The 22,500-nt window shown below is 37.6% G+C and overlaps 1 protein-coding gene across 4 annotated transcripts in view; it reads left to right on the top strand.

Annotated features, from left to right (window-relative positions):
* ntng1a (netrin g1a) overlaps positions 1-22,500 on the top strand; it is a 150,343-nt gene that overhangs the window by 115,679 nt on the left and 12,164 nt on the right. For 2 of the 4 annotated variants that reach the window (XM_026947966.3, XM_034308038.2), the window contains exon 5: positions 1,771-1,797. In XM_026947966.3, coding sequence (XP_026803767.1) covers positions 1,771-1,797 — 27 coding nt within the window. Of the gene's footprint in view, positions 1-1,770; positions 1,798-9,129; positions 9,175-16,781; positions 17,701-22,500 lie in introns of those variants that run through there. The other 2 variants (XM_026947965.3, XM_053235995.1) reach the window with 2 other exon arrangements.

Genomic DNA, 22,500 nt, shown 5'->3' with positions numbered 1-22,500 from the left:
CTTATTTTGCTTCCCATTTATTCGATCTTTCCTTCCTTCTCCTACGCCTCATTCCTCATACACATCTTCCTTCTTCTATTCTTCCACCTTGTCCTTACAGATGAAAGGAGCGAGGCTTCCAGCTGGCTCACACGTTCCTGGTTGTTCCTCCTCTGACTCACACTGCAGGAGACGATGCTGGAATATCATATACACTTCCACTCTTTTTCCTTTTTTCTTTTTTTCCCCTCCTTTGTTCCCTCCTTTTTCATTTGTTTGTTCCGCTCTTGTTTATTTATTTATCAGTGATTCTCGTTTCTTGTATTATCCATGAGCCCACGGTTTCTGACTGCTGGCATTTTCCGTTTCATTTTTTCTGACAGGTGAAGAACAGTGTTTGAGTTTCGAAGCGAGCGATTCAGGCATCAGATAAAGCCCAAGAGTTGTGATGTGAATCGTGATGTGATGTGACCTCATATTTTTTCCTGCAGGAGACCGCGCGCGCGCGTGTGTGTTTGTGTGTGTGTGTGCGTGTGTGTATCAGACTGTGAGAGAGCGTGAACATGGCGTATGTCATGATTAATTTCAGGAGTACGGAGTGAATGGTGTGTGTGTGTGTGTGTGTGTGTAGATGTTGTGGTTTTCCCAGGCATGACACTACAGGTAGAAATGACAATTTTAGTCAAAGATTGCACCCAAGACATGTCTTCTGTTAAACTGCAACAATAAAAAAAAATTTCCAGGTATTTTTTTTTTATTATTTTCTGAAACTTAGCAACTTTGAAGAAGGCTTTAAGCTCCGCCCACTTCACAATCATGTCATATATCCCTGAAAATCTTGTTTCCTGAGCTATACTTAAATGTATGTGCCATTATGATATACACACTGATTTTGTTTATAAACCTTATTAACAACACTAACTAGCACACAAACTCATTAAAGCACACTGTAGTTTTAAATCTGCTTTGGTTAAAGTCAGGGTTTTTTTATATTCACAACTAAAAATCTTTCTAAACGAGCTGCATTCATGAAAGCCTCCACATTCATTCCTAACCCTAATTAAACAGATATTACAGAGGTGTGTGTGTGTGTGTGTGTGTGTGTGTGTGGTGCCCTGGCATCGCATCCGGGTGAATTCTCTCGCCTGGCACCCAGTATTCCTGGGAAAGGCTCCAGATCCACCGCACCAGGATAAAGCGCTTACTGAAGATGAATGAATGATTTAACAGCACAAAGTATTTTTTTATTAAATCACTAAGAAATAATTTCCCAACAAACCTTTCTGTATTTTTTTTAAGAGTGTGGCTTTGCAGTGAAACAAATATTTGAATGCTTACAACATTACCAGATTATATTTTTGGGTTTTGTTAAGTATACACATTTCTTTAGTTGTCAACATTAAACTAGTATAATCCATATTCAGTAATTCGGAAAACCAGGAAGTACAACAAGAAGTGATGAAGGGTGAACATGGCAAACTAAGACGAGATAATTACGAGGTTTCACAATGAGACAAAGGAAAGGAAAGGAGAGATATACCAATCAGAGTGAAACACAGAACAGGTGAACACATTAGAATAATAAACCAATGCTAACACAAGGGTTAGAAACAGGAGTGAAATCCAAACATTGAGAGAAGGTGTTCATGACAAGACCAAGCCTTGTATAAATAAATGTCAATTGAAATGTGAAAAATATTCATTTTTTATCCCACAATAACTGTTCAGCTTTAAATATCTCTTAGCAGAGTCCTAACGTTCTCTCTCTTCTTCTTTTTTTTCCGTCTACAGGTGTGCCGAATAACGTGGGGCCAGTGAGTAAGTAACCGAATCTAGTGCAATAATCCGAGGCAGTGCATGACGCCTGGCTTTCGCTCATCAGGTCCACTTGGTGTCCGATATTCATTTCTGAAATACAGACAGATCGCCCTTTAACAGTGAAGGAGAAGACAAGAGTAAATGTCGGTGTATATTGCAGGATATGATTCATAAGAAATATTATAGACAAAGCACTGAGAACTAGGGACCTAGGAGAACGAGTCTAGGGAACGAGTCTAGAGAATGACGGAATAATAATGCAAAAATAAGAAACTAGGAAACAATAAATAGGATGGTAACATCCTTAATGAGACAGCTGAAAAAAAAAACAGAAAAAAAATGATTGCTAATAAGAACAGGAAATATGACCATATATGGAAAGTGGAAACTGAAAAGGGTCATGTGATGTACAGTACATGCAGGGTACATAATTTAGTAGATTATTTGCGAATGCCACTGAACACACAGTCATTTCCAAATGACTTGTATTTTGGACAAATTGGTTGTATTTTAGATTAAAATAATTGTATTTTGGACAAGTGGGCTGTATTTTGCAAATATTTGCTCTATTTTGGACAGTTTAACTGTACTTTGGACAAATTGATTGTAATTTTGGCGAAATGTACTGTATTTTGGACCAAATTGACTGTACGTTGGCCAAATTGGCTGGAGTTTCAACCAAATTGACTGTATTTTGGACATATTTACTGTAGTTTGGAGTATATTTAATTTACAGCACCTTAAACCATAACAGTGAGGCAGTTGTTGTAAAATCGTTGCTTAAAATGTCATAGAGGCAAATAAGGATAATAAAAAAACAAGCAATTTATTTCCCCGAATGTATGTATAATAATTACATTTACAGTAAATAGTAAATCTATACACATATCTAATCTAACTCACGGCATTTAGCTGAAAGATATTTTCCTCAAAATCTACAGAAACATCCTGGCTAATTATTTTTGCGATGTGTCGGCGATGGTCAGACACATTTTTGATTCCAGTGTGTGTGCCTTTTTCAGTGCAGATAATTTGACAGCACCTTGAGTATAGCTGATCCAGTTTTTCATAAAGCCCAAAGGATTACAAAAAGCCTCATCTGTGCACTTTTTGTTCAACACAAGTGTTAATTACAGCTTAGTTAAGCTAGCTTAGCTCCTGTCAATGTGCTTTTGTGAAGTGACATTAACGCCGTCTCCTCCCATGCATACATTTTTTTTCCATCTTTCCTCTTTTCTTGTATGTATTATAAATAAATGGCACACACACCCACACCCACGCACCCACACACACATGTACGCATAGATGCTTATTGAAGCCCAAGCCGTCTCCACGAGCACGGTGAGGAAAAGGTCATTTTAATATGAGCAATGCGGCATTATCTAGTCCAGCCGGGGGCCTCGAGTTACAGCAGCTGGGAGGCTCAATAGCAGAACAGCAGCCAGAGAAATATTGAACGAGTCAAAGTGCATCCAGAGACCAGCTGTTTCCACATCAAACAGCCTTCCTCACGGGGATTCTTCTGGATCATTCTCTGCAGGGTGCGCAAACACGCCTCCGTTCTCCACACGGAGCACCAATTCAATTCCGGCCCTTTGCGGGAGTCGTGTTTGTTCCTTTTCACTATCACAGAAAATCGCTCAGTAATAGCACCGGTCTGGTAAATATCCTCCTTAATAATGTCTGGAAGTGGAGAGTCGAAGCTCTGGAAGCGGAGGATAAAGTTAAAACCACAGATTAAGGATGGAGGATTGTTCAGCGAGATCACTTCTACTGACTGAATTAAATTGTAAATTAGAATGACAGATCTGTGCATTATAATTGCTTTGCTGATTCGCTAATTAGCTCTCTTCTTTGCAATGATGCCCTGAGGAAATAATATATCAAGATGCAGGGGTCAAAGTTCATGAGGAAGGCTAATCATCATTCTTGTGTAGTACATCTTTTAAAGACTTTTATGCATTTATACTTATTTGGCAGGAATTTTTTCATGGAAATCCAACAACAGTATATAATACTCTAATACATACTCTGTGAAAATATAAAATAATATAAAACAATATAAAATACTCTAATACATCAGATTTCAGTTTGACTCAGATCCCAAACAAACACACAAATCAAAACTGAAAAATCAAGTTTTTTTTTTTTTTTCCCAAATTTGGGTTCTCTGCATTAATATATGCTACTTTAACATCTTAACTTTAAGAAGTCATAAATATATTTCATCAAAATATGGATTTATTTTACTTCTTCATCTTTGCATGGCTTCTCTGCAAAGCATCAGAGCAGTAAAACCAGTCAGTCTGCCTAAAGATGTGTAAAAGCTCGGTTTTTGAATGGCCACGTGTCGCAGTGGAACAGATCTAATCCTCATCAATTCAGTTTGTAATCAGACAATCAGCTGTCATAATGTCTGCGATTCTCCTGTGCTGTCTCATCATCAGAACAAAGACTTCCACACTCTGTAGATGACAGCGGACAAAGTTTAAGATGTTTAAATGACGGAATAAAAAGACTTTAATAACAAGAGAACAGAACAGAAGTGAGTGAATCAATCAGCGATTATTTCGCCACAGATGTGAGGTGAGCGAAGACACGACGATGAGGCTCGCGTTTAAACGCTGTAACTGACTTTCACCTCGAGTGGTGAGACAGAGACTGATGTGGATGAGGCTGATAATCAAAGGGACTCATTTCCTGTTGTAAACTGACCATACTTTAGGATTCGTCAGTAATGTTGATGTTGATTTTCCATCAGTACATTATGTTATGAATGTAGAGGAAAGTCTTATGGTTGAGATACATGCAAAAAAGAAACAAGTTTGTAGTTGCAGAACTATATATATATATATATATATATATATATATATATATATATATACACACATATATATACAGTAATTATGGTGACTCTTGATAAATGAGTCGCTTTTCCATACAGAAAACAAGAAATGTGGGCAAAAATGAACTAAACCTAACTAAAGATAGAAACCGTTTAAACGTTAGTCTGATGATACAAGCAAATTCTTTGTTAATCACAGTTCAGACTGGGCTGGGTAAATAAAACTGTAGCTAACAACAGAAAGATATTTGTAGCAAAAATACTGTACTATGAATCTCTCTTTCCTGTAAATATGCTCAATAGCTGTCTAGCAGTTCTAAGCCAAGGTGACTGGAGCTTCCTTAAATACCTTCAAATAGGTCTTTGAAATAGGTCCTCATACAGAGAATGCCATGATATGGATGAATAAAGACCTGCACAAGCAACCTCAATAATTTCTCCATAGTCTTTTACAAACTAGACTGAATAATGTATTACTTACACATGATATGGAAAAGAAATGAATGACGGTGAACAACCAAGTGGACATCCTTCCATTCTCCCAGTCCTCATTACCCGTGTGCGTGTGTGTGTGTGTGTGTGTGTGTGTGTGTGTGTGTGTGTGCATGCGTGTGTGTTGTGTGTGTTGTGTGGGTGTATGTCACTTTGTGTTATTTGCATGCGCTGCATGTTCTTTTCATGTTCTCCACTGAGCCGTTACCGCCGTTCATACACACATTCATACACGCGCATTCATGCACACAGCCTTCTTTTCCACCAACACTGAAACATTGTGCACCTTCACAAGAAAAATTTCCACCAATTAGAGAACTGATTTCCTAGCTAGCTAGTGCAACATCTAAAAATCAAGTCAGAACAACACTTTATAGGTATACCTATGTTGTAGCTATGATATAGTTGCATAATTAATTCTAGGTGCATAATTAGTTCATTAATTAATATTTGCTCACTGGTACTGCTATGGTGGTCACTCTGCATTGATGGATAGAGGGGTGCCAATACATTTACAGGTCTGCACAAGCCACTGACAATTACATGCCAGGATTTACTATAGAAATTAAAAAAAAAAACCTTCAGTACACAAATGTAGGATTCAGTCTTTATTCTCTAGAGCAAATTATTAATGTCTCATAAACTCCCATAAATGCAATGTATACAGTTAAATTCATGGATTTTATTTAATTTTGTTCAGAGTGATTTACAGCTAGGACGATCCAACCACAGGGCCATGTTCAGAGTCACCACTTAAGCTGAAAGATGGTGTCAGTATTTTTGCAGGGAAAGTTCCGCATATTCAGAGTCGGGTTACGCGCATGCTTGAGTTGATTTTCTGGCTTTCGATTCAGCTTATTAAAATCGCCTGTGTGTAGTTTACACCTCTGAGGTTTCTTGAGTAGAAGCCACCGCTTTTAAACACAAACTCTTGAGGGATAGAAAATGCAGACTGAATAAAGAAAAAAGATTTGTTTTGTTTTTTTTTCTTTGCTGTCAGATGTATTGCTGCATGAATAGTCCACGTTGTGAATCACTGGGTTTAATTGAACAGTATGGCTTCCACACTCATTCTTCAGCAGCTTACAGAACAGCACTTGATCCAGCACATCCTATTATTTTGCATTTTATTTATTTTTTTATATATCATGTTCTGACAGGTACTTGTGCACACAGCTTAAGGAAGCCATGAGATACTAAATGGAGTTCATGAAATCATAATGTGTGCACAGTGTGGATTTAATTTATTTCATGACACTTTTAATTCGCTATTCAGAAATGAATTAATATAATTAATTAATTATTATTTAGTTTTAAATCCTCACTGTGTGTGTATGAGCTCTTAATATAGCCCTTAATCTGTACCAGTGTCACTCTGTGAGAGTGTTTTAATCAGCGTTTGCTTTACATAGCTGTGACGCACTTTAAGTGTCATGTGGTACAACCATAATTCTGTTTTAAGCAAATTGCTCTTACAATCCAAAATACATGCAGCTGGTGCTGGTTTCAAGACCGTTTAAAATGTTAGTAGCAAAATAAAACTACCCGAAACACCTGATGCTCCTCATGATGGGTTCCTCAGTTTCAGCTCACCAGAATTATGAGGATGGCATTTATTTATTTACTTCTACAGCCATTTCTTTACAATGGACATGCAGAGAAGCTGATCACCGAGTCAGTGGAAAAACAAAGCCCTAAGAGAGGACCCGCTTACCATTCAGCCTCATGCACACGCACACACACACACACACACACCAATCAGCCGCCGATTGTTCTCTCACTGAGCTCAGTGTGTGTATGTGTGTGTTCACTGAGCAAAAACCACCCAACACACATCCTGAGCTCCAGAGAGGCAGCCGAGCGATCAGCGTCCTTGAGGACAACGAGATTACACCCGAGTGTGCGTGAACCGAGTGATAAAAAAGAAAAAGAAATGAACACAGCAGTTTCACCGTAAGCATAATTGAATTCCTTATTGACTTTTCTCAATTCTATCTCCCGCTTATTAAGCTTGCCGAGACCTGCCTGTTGTGGGTATTAGGGCAAAATTAATATTTTTTAGACGCTGTACAGTATTGCATTTCATTAAAGGAGTGGCGCCGATTAAACGCAGTCACTCCTCATTTAGATGATTTTACCTGTTTTTTTTTCACACAACAATAATGAACAAAGCAAACAGGTGTGTGAGCATCAGAGGTAATCAGCTGCTAATTCAGCTTCGAATTCATTTGTTTTATTCGTTTTACTGGCCTGTGTTTTCCCATCTTCAGGTCCTCAGGGGAAAATAAGTGTGACGAGTGTGTAAGCTATAGGTCTTAAATACTTTATGTTCAGCATTTTGTGAGAATGAGGTGGAATGGTTAAGTGTGTCCTCTCTGCTTTACAGCACCCAGGAAAAAAAGAAGCAGTGTTTCTCTTTCCTTTAGATTCAGCTGCTAAACATAAGCATCTACACTTCAACACTTTTCTGCATTGATTAATTGCTTTGTCGTGAACTTTTAAAACTTTTTTTGGCCTGGTTTTCATTGATGTCCATTACTTTTTAACACGCCCTTCCTAGTTCCCCTCGGTTGAATCCTGCGCTGGGACATTTTATTACTTTAGCTCAAGTTTTATAGATGACTTCTTGGAGGAAGTACATGCTAGCCCTAACCCTCCCTGGTGGTTAGATATGATAGGGGAGCACTAGCTAGTGGTTGGGGCCGGGCAAATGACCAAATTGGGAGAATACAATTGGGAGAATATAATTCATGTTTTAAAACGACTTTGATTACCTGTTCAAATTAGTTACATACTCTGCAGTCATTTACCTTACTCTACTAGCAAGTTAACAAGCTAGCAACTTACGAACCCAACTAGCTGAAGATTTGTCTTTTCAAATTTGTCTTTTTAAGGTCATGTGCACTTCTGAATTTGACAAGGCATGTTAAAAAATGGGGCTGTCTTTTTAAAAAGTGCACTATTCCGTGCATACAAAGAAAAAAAACAAAAAAAAAGAGATGGTCAGTTTTGGATTTTGTAGCAATCTAAAGGAAAAGAAATGCTAGCTTACACGTTTAATGTCTTTATGTATTAGCATCAACTATCCATAATGCTTATCCATAACATTATCATCTAAGTCTTATTTATTTTAATTTCCTCATATAACACAATCGGAGCTTGAACTGAAAGAAAATAAGTTGTCTTGCACCCAGGAATTCATTTATCAGGTGCATAATAAAAGCCACATTGCCTTAAACAAGACCTGGATTTCCTCCACACTGCACTGGTATCATAAAAACATACACACTAAGGTTCAGGCATGAGGAAATTCATGATTATTAGCTCACAAAGTGACAGAGAGAATGAACTGAGTGGGGTAAAACGGGGGTTTTCTTATGCTACATATTCTTAAGCTTGACAGTAGACTTCTTCATCCATAGCCGTCCAGCATTTCCGCCCTCTCTCGGAGGAAATGAAGAATTGTATGTAATTACGAAGATCAGTCATTAGCGCCCACCGGCGCCTTCTCACTCTGCTAATTCATTGTTATTCTTTCTTCCAGAAATGCCGCGTAATTAGATATCGATTGAATAATCAATTTGATGAATTGAAGTGCAGGTTTTCTAAATATAGAGCCACATGTTGTGCAAGGCATGCAGATCAACATAGCAATCTCAGCTAGCATCACAGAAACACACTGACGCTAGGTCATCCCCCTACACTTTTTTCCCGATTTCATCCCATCCTATGCCAAGAAAGCCATGAAACATATCAAATTACATACAATGAACGTGTGCGACTGGTTTTGGGATGCATTACTGCTTGTTTTCTGTCAGGCTTGGCGGTTCCCTGTCGTGCAAGAGAGTTTTGCAGAACCCAAGCCATAGCTGTGTGTGTGTGTTTAGCCGTGTCTGTGTCCACCTGGTCCAACCTAGATCCATTTTTAGTGCATCTGATTGATCACACAATAAGGTCTATTCTAACAACTCCTCGTCTCTCCTGATTGCATACAGTCCGGCAGAATGTTTCATCTCTAGGTGTTGCTAACCGAAATCAAGGTAGGATACACTTCCAACTCAGACCAAATACTATTTCCTTTGTTTGTTTTTTTTTCTTTTTTGTTTTTTCTTTTTACCCCCAGATCTGCCACACACAGCAGTCTGTAGTGAGTTGAATGAAATCACCAGAGATTCAGCCTGCCAATTTTTAGTAGGGGTTCTTGTTTGCTGTGCTGTCAGGCGAAAGTCTTGACAACCACCAACTGGTCAAACTTGTTTTTGCTTTCTTCCTTCTGTCTCACTCCTGCACGAGGCACTCTGACAAGTCTGAGAGCAGCACTGCGATTCTAAAGCTATAAGAAACAGCAGACCTCTTTTCCTGCACAAACACACACACGCACACACACACACACACACACACACACACACATGCTCCAGTTTCAGCAGACTTTGAGACTTCATTATTTTGCAGGGAGACTGTGCAGACTCTCGATTTTCTTTCGCCTCAGATAAAGAGTAGAAGAAAAATATATCAAGTGCAGCAAAAATCTGGGAGACAACTGGTTTGTAGGGTGACGGGGTCAACTATGAAGATTTGGTAGAAAGGGTGTAGGGATTGAACATAAACATTGTTTTTTAGGGCATATGGGTCACTCAAGGTTGTTTGGGGTGTAAGGGACGATTGTAAAGGATGGATGTGTAGGGTCTAGGGATTGATCAAGAAGAATAGGTGATTATCATCAATAGGTGACTATTATCTAGGGGTTGATCATGAATCATGGGTTTGTAGGGTCTAGGGGTTGATCATGAGGAGTCAGCATGTGGGTGACAATGAAATACAAGTTGGTTGTGATGGATGGGTATGTTGGGTGAAGGATATAAGGTTATTCTTGAAGAATGGGGGTTTAAGGTGTTGGTCAATAAAGATGGGTGAATAGAGTGTAGAGATTGGTCAGAAATGATGGTTTAGAGGTGTAGGGGTTTATCTTGAAAGATGGAGTTACAGAGATTAAATGGGAAGGGATGGATTTGTGGGGTCTATGAGTTAGTCATGAAGAATGGGTTTTTGGGGTGTAGGGGTTGGTGTTTAAGGAATAGGGTACGTGTGTGGTGTATGATGTAAGGAATAAGGGTTGGTCATGAACTGGTTATGGGGGTGGGGGTTCATTAAAAAAGAATGGGTATTTACACTGTAGGGGTTGTGTTTGTGGGCTGTAGGGATTGGTCATGAAAGCTGGGTGTGAAGGGTGTAGGGGTTGGTAATGACAAATGGGTGTAGGGGTTGGTCAGGGAGGGTGGGTGTGTAGGGTGTAGGGCCGGTCATGAAACATGGGTTTGTAGGGTGCAGGGGTTGGTTATGAAAGATGGGTTTGTAGGGTGTAGTGGTTGGTCAGTAAATATTGGTTTGTAGGGTGTACGGGTGAGTCAGGAAACATGGGTTTGTAGGGTGCAGGGGTTGGTCAGTAAAGATGGATTTGTAAGGTGTAGGAGTTGGTCATGAAATATGGGTTTGTAGGGTGTAGGGATTGGTCAGTAATGATTGGTTTGTAGGGTGTAGTGGTTGGTCATGAAGGATGGGTTTGTACGGTGTAGGGGTTGGTCAAGAAAAATTGGTTTGTAGGGTGTAGGGGTTGGTGAAGAAGGATTGGTTTGTAGGGTGTAGGGGTTTGACAGGAAGGATGTGTTTGTAGGGTGTAGGGATTGGTCATGAAGGATGGGTTTGTAGGGTATATGGGTTTGACAGGAAGGATGAGGTTGCAGGGTGTAGGGGTTGGTCAGGAAGGATGAGTTTGTAGGGTATATGGGTTTGACAGGAAGGATGGGTTTGTAGGGTGTAGGGGTTTGTCATGAAGGATGTGTTTGTAGGGTGTAGGAGTTTGTCATGAAGGATGTGTTTGTAGGGTGTAGGGGTTTGACAGGAAGGATGTGTTTGTAGGGTGTAGGGGTTTGTCATGAAGGATGTGTTTGTAGGGTGTAGGGGTTGGTCATGAAGGATGGGTTTGTAGGGTGTAGGGATTGGTCATGAAGGATGGGTTTGTAGGGTGTAGGGGTTTGACAGGAAGGCTGGGTTTGTAGGGTGTAGGGGTTGGTCATGAAGGATGGGTTTGTAGGGTGTAGGGGTTTGACAGGAAGGATGGGTTTGTAGGGTGTAGGGGTTGGTCATGAAGGATGGGTTTGTAAGGGTGTAGGGATTGGTCATGAAGGATGGGTTTGTAGGGTGTAGGGGTTTGTCATGAAGGATGGGTTTGTAGGGTATATGGGTTTGACAGGAAGGATGAGGTTGTAGGGTGTAGGGTTTGGTCAGGAAGGATGAGTTTGTAGGGTATATGGGTTTGACAGGAAGGATAGGTTGTAGGGTATAGGGGTTGGTCATGAAGGATGGGTTTGTAGGGTGTAGGGGTTTGACAGGAAGGATGTGTTTGTAGGGTGTAGGGGTTTGTCAGGAAGGATGTGTTTGTAGGGTGTAGGGGTTGGTCATGAAGGATGGGTTTGTAGGGTGTAGGGGTTTGACAGGAAGGATGGGTTTGTAGGGTGTAGGGGTTTGACAGGAAGGATGGGTTTGTAGGGTGTAGGGGTTGGTCATGAAGGCTGGGTTTGTACGGTATAGGGGTTTGTCAGGAAGGATGGGTTTGTAGGGTGTAGGAGTTTGTCATGAAGGATGGGTTTGTAGGGTGTAGGAGTTTGACAGGAAGGATGGGTTTGTAGGGTGTAGGGGTTTGTCAGGAAGGATGTGTTTGTACGGTATATGGGTTTGTCATGAAGGATGGGATTGCAGGGTGTAGGGGCTGGTGGAGTATGTTTGGAGTGTATGAAGGGTCAACTGGGTCATTATAGATTGTATTTTCCTGAATGCTGCTTGTTGTAAATTTTGCTAATTAATAGCACTGTTTTACCATCATTTCACCTTTTGTTGTGAGTGTGTGGATGACTTCTGAAGAAATATTTTTCTCAGCTATTTTGGGTATCTTGTTTTGTTAAGATAATTTATTATCATTTGTATTCACATTCATAGTTTGGTTATTCATCATAGTTTTCACTCTTTATTGAGAAAACTGCTTTCAGATATGGTTGAGATAATAATGGTTTGGGAAACATAGAAGTCTGTATAGAAAATGTTCCAGTAATGAGTGCTCCATAGATCTACAGTCTCTCAAGTAAATTTGCTTGGCTTTTACCAAATGATAGAAATATAAAGTGCAAGTAATTACAATGTCTTAACAGAATACACAAAAATGTATTTCCACTGACCAGTAGTGCTTGAGTTTAATATACAGTATGTTAGTCCACATTCTATGCAGGCATAATCTGTGTAATCCAAATTCAGTCTCATTCACCATCCAAAGAACTCTTGAGGAAAGCTGTAAATAATGTTTAGTGCATACAGCATGTTGGCATATCATGCTCACACTGTCATTGTTATTGTGTTAAAATATGTTTTAAGGTCATAATAAGAATTGATTTCTGTTTAATTATTCATGCTTCATTTAATTAGTTCTGTTTTTTTGTTTGTTTGTTTTGTGTCTCTGTAATGTGTGCAGTAGCTCCTCAGGTTGATTTGCCCACCGTGTCCTCCGTTCAGAGAGGTAGGAGTTCGAACAGATTCATACAGACGGTTACTCTTTGAGTTCTACTGTATGAATCTGAAATTAACCCTGTGTTTCCATAAAACTTACCCTGGTATCTTCCAGTCCCTGTTTTTTTGTTTTTTACGTATAAACACCTGAGTGAGCTCCTGAAGGGTGTGATGGTGGGCTAGTTGGTTAAGTAAGGTGTGTTACTTGAAGGAAAACCACACTGGTGACTAGTGCTTAAATCTTTGGCTTCAAACCTTGTTTTTTATATCAAACTTCATCATATCACCATTAGCATTTTGCGAATCTGGACATCTGCAAGGTTATGTATACAGAACTGGGTATAGAAAGCATATCCTAAGATATGATATTACAGGAGCAGCAGGTCAGAAAAATGTGGCATTTTCACATTTTTTTGTATGAAGCATGAGGTTGCATGCGTTTATAAAACAGCAAAATGGAACGGGAGAGCTAGCATAGACATCACACACTAAGAGACAAAGGCTGTGACTGTAGCATTTATACTTAACAACCAAATCCACTAAACCAACCTGCAGAGAGTAGGCAAGCTTGTAAGCTTGGGAAAGTGTTGCACAATCCTCACAAACTTTATTTTGTTGAAATAATAATAAAATGAAAAACTAAAACATATGCAATCCCATATGGAATGTAGTGTATCAGAAATGTGCCATACTTTTAATAAGAAAGAAAGAAAGAAAAAAGGAAAAAAGGAATGAAAAGAAAGGGAAAGAAGAAGTTGAGAAATTTCTCAAAGAATGTTGAGGAAAATGTAAAAAAAGAAAGAAAGAAAGAAGGTAGACTAGAAGATAGAATAAATACATACGTAAACAGATGAAGAAAAAATAAAAGGGGACAAGAATGAAAAAGAAAGGGATGAAGAAATGAAAAATGATTAAAAAAAAGAGAGATAGGGCAAAGGGAACGAAATGAAATAAAACAAGGCATAAGAAAAAAGATTAATAACAATTGAGAATAATTAAAAAAAGAGATATAGAAAGCGATATATATATATATATATATATATGTGTGTGGGGGAAAGGGAAAAAAATCATAAAAAAAGATGATAGAATGAGAAGGAAAGAAAGAAAAGGAAGGGAATTGGAGAGAAAAAGAAGGATGTAAATATATAAAGTGGTGTGTTATAGTCTCTAAAGCGCTGAGTAAATAAAACTCTGTTTATGAGTACGAGTGAGGAGTTTATAATTTAACATGAAATTAGTGTTTGTGATGAAATAAAACAGTTGCTGTTGGTGCACTCAGATATTTGGATCTTTGTATATCCTCAGGCTATGCGTGTGTGTATTTGAGTGTGTGTGTGTGTGTATTTGAGTGTGTGTGTGTGTGTGTGTATGTGTGTTTGAGATGGGTTGGAAATGACTGACACATCCAGGCAGCTTTGGACTTGCACTTCATACTGTGGACAGATGTGTGTGTGTGTGTGTGTGTGTGCGTTTGTGTGTTTGTGTGTGTGGGCACACGTGTGGGACCTGACCTCAATCCGGATCCTGATAATGAAAGCCCTGCGAACAAACACAGACAGCAATGTATTGACTTCATCAAACACACTCAAATTGGCACACACACACACACACACACATACACACACATGCATAAGCTGACTGGGGAGTAGTGTTCTGATTGGTCAAGTCTAAGCTGAGGGGTGGGGTTAATACTCATAGGCTTTTAACTTCATTTGTATTAAATACAACTGAATTCCATTCTTCAAACATTCTGCATGAAACCAAAGAAAGTTAGAGAGCGAAACAGAGAGGGGAGCGAGACAGTGAGAGAGAGAGAGAGAGAGAGAGAGAGAGAGAGAAGCTAAAAAGGCAGAAGACAGAGAGACAGACAGACAGAGACAGACAGAGAGACAGACAGAGGCAGACAGAGTGAGGAAATGGGAGAAAGTGAGAGACAGAGATAAAAAAGGACAAAGAAAGAAACAAAAGAAAGAGGGAAAATGATCGAGGGAAAGAGAGACAAGAGAAGAAGGAAGAAAGACCAGAGAGGGTGGGGGGGCAGCAGACAGAGAGACAGCGGGAGACAGAAGGAGCATTAAATGGGAAAAGAGAGAGAGAGAGATCAAGAGAGAAAGAGAGAGAAAGGCTGACTGGGATGGAGGGAAGAAAATAGACCAGAGAGAGAGAGAGTGAGCGAGAGGGCTGGGCACAGGGAAAGGAAGAGAAAGAAAAGGAGACACAGAGTGAAACAAAGGTTGGAGAGAAAGAGAGACAAGAAAAGAAGAGATAAGAGAGATCTCAACACTCTTCTCTTTTCACCTCACACTTTAATGGTTTGGTCTGGTTGGTCTTTTTTTTAATAATTTTTTGTGCATTATTCCCATCTTTCCGTAAGAACCCGAGTCGAGTGGAGTCTCCCCCACTCTCGATCCATTCCTGGTGAGAAACTGGGACGAGTCATGACTCTGTGCTGAGGGAAACTTTATAGAAGATGGATAGATGGGAAATATTTCCTTTACTTCAGATAAGGACGTGTAATTTCTCATGGTGCATCTGACAGAATCAATACCGCAACAGCGAGTGGTCTCGTTTCGTTTGTCTGATGTAGGGATGCTAGGTAGGGCGCACTGCTTTTCTAGCTGTGACCTGGAAACTTTGTTATTTTGGGATGTATGTAGGGAATGTAGGGCTGTGCTTCTACAGCCAAAGTTCCAGCTCCTCTTTGCCATCTAAGCATGTGCCGATACCACGGTTTATAATATCATCACCATACAGCATTTAATAAATCACCACGACGATGACCTCAGATTACTCATGTCAATGATAATTCCTTAAAATTCTCACCCAGTGAAGACAGTTGTAACGTTGCTTTACTGTGAGCTGCGTAGGCAAAATCAAACACAAGCTGAGTGACTAAAATAACTAAAAAGAAATAAAATGAAAATAAAAATAAATAAATAAAATGTATTGTGAAGTTTGAGTATTTGTGACAATTCGAGCTGAAAACAAAAGTGAGGTTCAGTGTAATCTACTCTAATTAAAATAACATCTGGCAATTTAATCTCCAAATATATTATTGAAATATTTAAATCACAAGAATCACTAGAGTATAAATGGATTAATCAGTATGATATCTCAGTGCTCCAGGTCAAACTGGCAGATTGAAACTCTCAGATCCTACAATCAGAGAGTGTAAAGTGGTGTTAGCGATGAAGTAAATTCCAAAAATTTGCCATTTGTTGGAAAATCTGAATCTATGATTCTAATATAGCGATCTTTAGCGATCATCGTATTTGAGACGCTCTTCACATTTAGTGCAGTGTATTGCAATCATGTATTTATTTACTTATTTACTACAGTAAGTAGCTGCTTTCTGAACACGACACCCACCTAGTTCTGCCTATCTAGAAGCTTCTGTCCGATTACAGCACAATAACCGATTATCGGCACGTGCCCACTTCCATCTTTTATTTCCAGGAAACATTTTTTCATAAGTGTTAAAACAAACCCAATTTGGTGTAATTTTCAGTCGTACAGGGTTGAAGATTGCATCTGTTTGTGGTATTGTGTAACACTTCCTCCATTCATCAATGCATTTTCCTGTTTTCTTCATCATCATCATCATCATCATTGTAATCTGGTGATGTGTGCTCAAACCTCAGCGCCTCACTAACACACTCGCTTTCTCTCGATTCTTAAAGCTCACCTGCTTTCCTAACATCCTGCTTTCCTAACTGAGCATGTGCGTGTACACACACACACACACACACACACACACACACACTTAGACACACAGTCACGACCCAAAGCACCTTGCTGACACACAAACACACAACCTTCATCATGACTAATAAGGCAACCCTAACTTGGCAAAGTTAGTATGTACCACACACACATACACACACAGACACACACACACACACACACAGACACACACACACACACACAGAACTTAAATTAACACCATTGCTTTCTCATGAGTCTTAAAGCGACCCGTCATCCTGCTTTTTCTGAGCCAAGCATGAGCCATTACAACATACACACACACACACACACACATGTATGCACACACATGGCTTACAGACCCGGTCCCATTTCTCTCCCTGTGTGCAAGACTGCGAGTGTTTCGGCCACTCGAACCGCTGCAGCTACATCGAGCTGTTAAACACGGTGATTTGCGTGAGCTGTAAGCACAACACTAGGGGGCAGCACTGTCAGCTCTGCAAGCTGGGCTTCTACCGCAATGCTTCGGCCGAGCTCGACGATGAGAATGTGTGTATAGGTCAGTGGGCCTTTCGCTCCATCTCATCATGCCATCTCTCTCTCTCACACACACACACACACACAGAGCTTAGCAACATGCTTAGCATCACTACCTCATCCCTTCACCTGTCACTCATAACCTGGCTGTATATCCTGCCTCCTCATACACATCCTATCCTCACCGTCATACTCACACACTCTCACAGCCTGTCACACACACTGTCACACGTACACATCTCTGTAGTTGTGTGACTGAGGACGACATCTCTGCAGTAAAGTGTACAAATTAAAATGGCTGCTTTGACAAAATATGTAAATCTGAGTAGTGTGTGTGTGTATGTGTATGTGTGTTTGTGTTGGTGTGTTTGTGTGTTATACATGTACAACATATCACACTGTTTAGAGTAACATTAATAACTGGACAGTGACATAAGTTACTGGAATTGTGTAGTCATAGAAATGTAAGAGATATAGCAATAAATAGTAATAGCAGTAGTTTATCATATTAACAATAATTATAGTCTAGTAATAGTACTAATAGTAATGGTAGCTATATTACAAGTAACAATAATACTAATGGTAAAAGTAACACTAGTAAAAGCAACAGTAGCAACAATAAAAGCAATGCTGTAACAATAGTAATAGTAATAATAACAATAATAACAGTAATAGTAATGTAAGACACTAACTAGCAATAATATCAGTAGTAATACAGTAGTATTGATATATAGGTAACAGTAAAATAATTATATAAATGAATTAATATTAAATAGTTAACATGAAGAGCAATTTTAATAATGATAGTAACAAATACTCATTTTTAAAAGGAAAATAATACTGGTATTAGTAATAATAATGTAACAATAATTATAGTAACAGTATTAATTGTAACTGTACCAGCGATGATAATAATGATTGTAATAATAACAATAATAATAGTATGAGTAAAATATCTAGCAGTAATAATATAATAATAGTTATTATCCTGTCAGTACTAATAGTAAGAAAAATAGTAAAGGTAAAAGTAACAAAAGTAAAAGGAACAGTAACAGTAATAACAGTGAATAGTAACAATGATAGTAACAGTAATGGCAGTAACAGTAACAGTAATAACAGTGAATAGTAACAGTAATGGTAGTAACAGTAACAGTAATAACAGTGAATAGTAACAATGATAGTAACAGTAATGGTAGTAACAGTAACAGTAATAACAGTGAATAGTAACAGTAATGGTAGTAACAGTAACAGTAATAACAGTGAATAGTAACAATGATAGTAACAGTAATGGCAGTAACAGTAACGGTAATAACAGTGAATAGTAACGGTGATAGTAACAGTAATGGTAGTAACAGTAAGAGTAATAACAGTGATAGTAACAGTAATGGTAGTAACAGTAAGAGTAATAACAGTGAATAGTAACAGTGATAGTAACAGTAATGGTAGTAACAGTAACAGTAATAACAGTGAATAGTAACAATGATAGTAACAGTAATGGCAGTAACAGTAACGGTAATAACAGTGAGTAGTAACGGTGATAGTAACAGTAATGGTAGTAACAGTAACAGTAATAACAGTGAATAGTAACAGTGATAGTAACAGTAATGGTAGTAACAGTAACAGTAATAACAGTGAATAGTAACAGTGATAGTAACAGTAATGGTAGTAACAGTAAGAGTAATAACAGTGAATAGTAACGATGATAGTAACAGTAATGGTAGTAACAGTAACAGTAATAACAGTGAATAGTAACAGTGATAGTAACAGTAATGGTAGTAACAGTAAGAGTAATAACAGTGAATAGTAACGATGATAGTAACAGTAATGGTAGTAACAGTAACAGTAATAACAGTGAATAGTAACGATGATAGTAACAGTAATGGTAGTAACAGTAAGAGTAATAACAGTGAATAGTAACGATGATAGTAACAGTAATGGTAGTAACAGTAACAGTAACAGTAATAACAGTGAATAGTAACGATGATAGTAACAGTAATGGTAGTAACAGTAAGAGTAATAACAGTGAATAGTAACAGTGATAGTAACAGTAATGGTAGTAACAGTAACGGTAATAACAGTGAATAGTAACGGTGATAGTAACAGTAATGGTAGTAACAGTAAGAGTAATAACAGTGAATAGTAACAGTGATAGTAACAGTAATGGTAGTAACAGTAACAGTAATAACAGTGAATAGTAACGATGATAGTAACAGTAATGGTAGTAACAGTAACAGTAATAACAGTGAATAGTAACAGTAATGGTAGTAACAGTAACAGTAATAACAGTGATAGTAGCAGTAATGGTAGTAACAGTAACAGTAATAACAGTGAATAGTAACGATGATAGTAACAGTAATGGTAGTAACAGTAACAGTAATAACAGTGAATAGTAACAATGATAGTAACAGTAATGGCAGTAACAGTAACAGTAATAACAGTGATAGTAACAGTAATGGTAGTAACAGTAACAGTAATAACAGTGAATAGTAACGATGATAGTAACAGTAATGGTAGTAACAGTAACAGTAATAACAGTGAATAGTAACAGTAATGGTAGTAACAGTAACAGTAATAACAGTGAATAGTAACGATGATAGTAACAGTAATGGTAGTAACAGTAACAGTAATAACAGTGAATAGTAACAGTGATAGTAACAGTAATGGTAGTAACAGTAACAGTAATAACAGTGAATAGTAACGATGATAGTAACAGTAATGGTAGTAACAGTAACAGTAATAACAGTGAATAGTAACAGTGATAGTAACAGTAATGGTAGTAACAGTAACAGTAATAACAGTGAATAGTAACAGTGATAGTAACAGTAATGGTAGTAACAGTAAGAGTAATAACAGTGAATAGTAACGATGATAGTAACAGTAATGGTAGTAACAGTAACGGTAATAACAGTGAATAGTAACAGTGATAGTAACAGTAATGGTAGTAACAGTAACAGTAATAACAGTGAATAGTAACGATGATAGTAACAGTAATGGTAGTAACAGTAACAGTAATAACAGTGAATAGTAACAGTGATAGTAACAGTAATGGTAGTAACAGTAAGAGTAATAACAGTGAATAGTAACGATGATAGTAACAGTAATGGTAGTAACAGTAACAGTAATAACAGTGAATAGTAACGATGATAGTAACAGTAATGGTAGTAACAGTAAGAGTAATAACAGTGAATAGTAACAGTGATAGTAACAGTAATGGTAGTAACAGTAACGGTAATAACAGTGAATAGTAACGGTGATAGTAACAGTAATGGTAGTAACAGTAAGAGTAATAACAGTGAATAGTAACAATGATAGTAACAGTAATGGTAGTAACAGTAACAGTAATAACAGTGAATAGTAACAGTGATAGTAACAGTAATGGTAGTAACAGTAAGAGTAATAACAGTGAATAGTAACAGTGATAGTAACAGTAATGGTAGTAACAGTAACAGTAATAACAGTGAATAGTAACGATGATAGTAACAGTAATGGTAGTAACAGTAACAGTAATAACAGTGAATAGTAACAGTAATGGTAGTAACAGTAACAGTAATAACAGTGAATAGTAACGATGATAGTAACAGTAATGGTAGTAACAGTAAGAGTAATAACAGTGATAGTAGCAGTAATGGTAGTAACAGTAACAGTAATAACAGTGAATAGTAACGATGATAGTAACAGTAATGGTAGTAACAGTAACAGTAATAACAGTGAATAGTAACAATGATAGTAACAGTAATGGCAGTAACAGTAACAGTAATAACAGTGATAGTAACAGTAATGGTAGTAACAGTAACAGTAATAACAGTGAATAGTAACGATGATAGTAACAGTAATGGTAGTAACAGTAACAGTAATAACAGTGAATAGTAACAGTAATGGTAGTAACAGTAACAGTAATAACAGTGAATAGTAACGATGATAGTAACAGTAATGGTAGTAACAGTAACAGTAATAACAGTGAATAGTAACAGTGATAGTAACAGTAATGGTAGTAACAGTAACAGTAATAACAGTGAATAGTAACAATGATAGTAACAGTAATGGCAGTAACAGTAACAGTAATAACAGTGATAGTAACAGTAATGGTAGTAACAGTAACAGTAATAACAGTGAATAGTAACGATGATAGTAACAGTAATGGTAGTAACAGTAACAGTAATAACAGTGAATAGTAACAGTAATGGTAGTAACAGTAACAGTAATAACAGTGAATAGTAACGATGATAGTAACAGTAATGGTAGTAACAGTAACAGTAATAACAGTGAATAGTAACAGTGATAGTAACAGTAATGGTAGTAACAGTAACAGTAATAACAGTGAATAGTAACGATGATAGTAACAGTAATGGTAGTAACAGTAACGGTAATAACAGTGAATAGTAACGATGATAGTAACAGTAATGGTAGTAACAGTAACAGTAATAACAGTGAATAGTAACAGTGATAGTAACAGTAATGGTAGTAACAGTAAGAGTAATAACAGTGAATAGTAACGATGATAGTAACAGTAATGGTAGTAACAGTAACAGTAACAGTAATAACAGTGAATAGTAACGATGATAGTAACAGTAATGGTAGTAACAGTAAGAGTAATAGCAGTGAATAGTAACAGTGATAGTAACAGTAATGGTAGTAACAGTAACGGTAATAACAGTGAATAGTAACGGTGATAGTAACAGTAATGGTAGTAACAGTAACGGTAATAACAGTGAATAATAACAGTGATAGTAACAGTAATGGTAGTAACAGTAATGGTAGTAACAGTAACGGTAATAACAGTGAATAGTAACGGTGATAGTAACAGTAATGGTAGTAACAGTAACAGTAATAACAGTGAATAGTAACAGTGATAGTAACAGTAATGGTAGTAACAGTAATGGTAGTAACAGTAACGGTAATAACAGTGAATAGTAACGGTGATAGTAACAGTAATGGTAGTAACAGTAACGGTAATAACAGTGAATAGTAACGGTGATAGTAACAGTAATGGTAGTAACAGTAACGGTAATAACAGTGAATAGTAACAGTGACAGTAACAGTAATGGTAGTAACAGTAACGGTAATAACAGTGAATAGTAACAGTGATAGTAACAGTAATGGTAGTAACAGTAACGGTAATAACAGTGAATAGTAATGGTGATAGTAACAGTAATGGTAGTAACAGTAATGGTAGTAACAGTAACGGTAATAACAGTGAATAGTAACAGTGATAGTAACAGTAATGGCAGTAACAGTAATGGTAGTAACAGTAATGGTAATAACAGTGAATAGTAACAGTGATAGTAACAGTAATGGCAGTAACAGTAATGGTAGTAACAGTAATGGTAGTAACAGTAACGGTAATAACAGTGAATAGTAACGGTGATAGTAACAGTAATGGCAGTAACAGTAATGGTAGTAACAGTAATGGTAATAACAGTGAATAGTAACAGTGATAGTAACAGTAATGGCAGTAACAGTAAAAGTAAAATTACTACTACTGTATATACTACTATATTATTGCTACAAGTAGGGATAAGAGTAATAATAATAATGTTCTACTGTAACAGGAACAGTAATAACAGTAGCATTAA

Source organism: Pangasianodon hypophthalmus, chromosome 1, assembly GCF_027358585.1.
Source record: "Pangasianodon hypophthalmus isolate fPanHyp1 chromosome 1, fPanHyp1.pri, whole genome shotgun sequence".
NCBI lineage: Eukaryota > Metazoa > Chordata > Actinopteri > Siluriformes > Pangasiidae > Pangasianodon > Pangasianodon hypophthalmus.
Note: the sequence above shows the minus strand (reverse complement) of the source record. Positions and strands in the feature narration are given on the sequence as shown.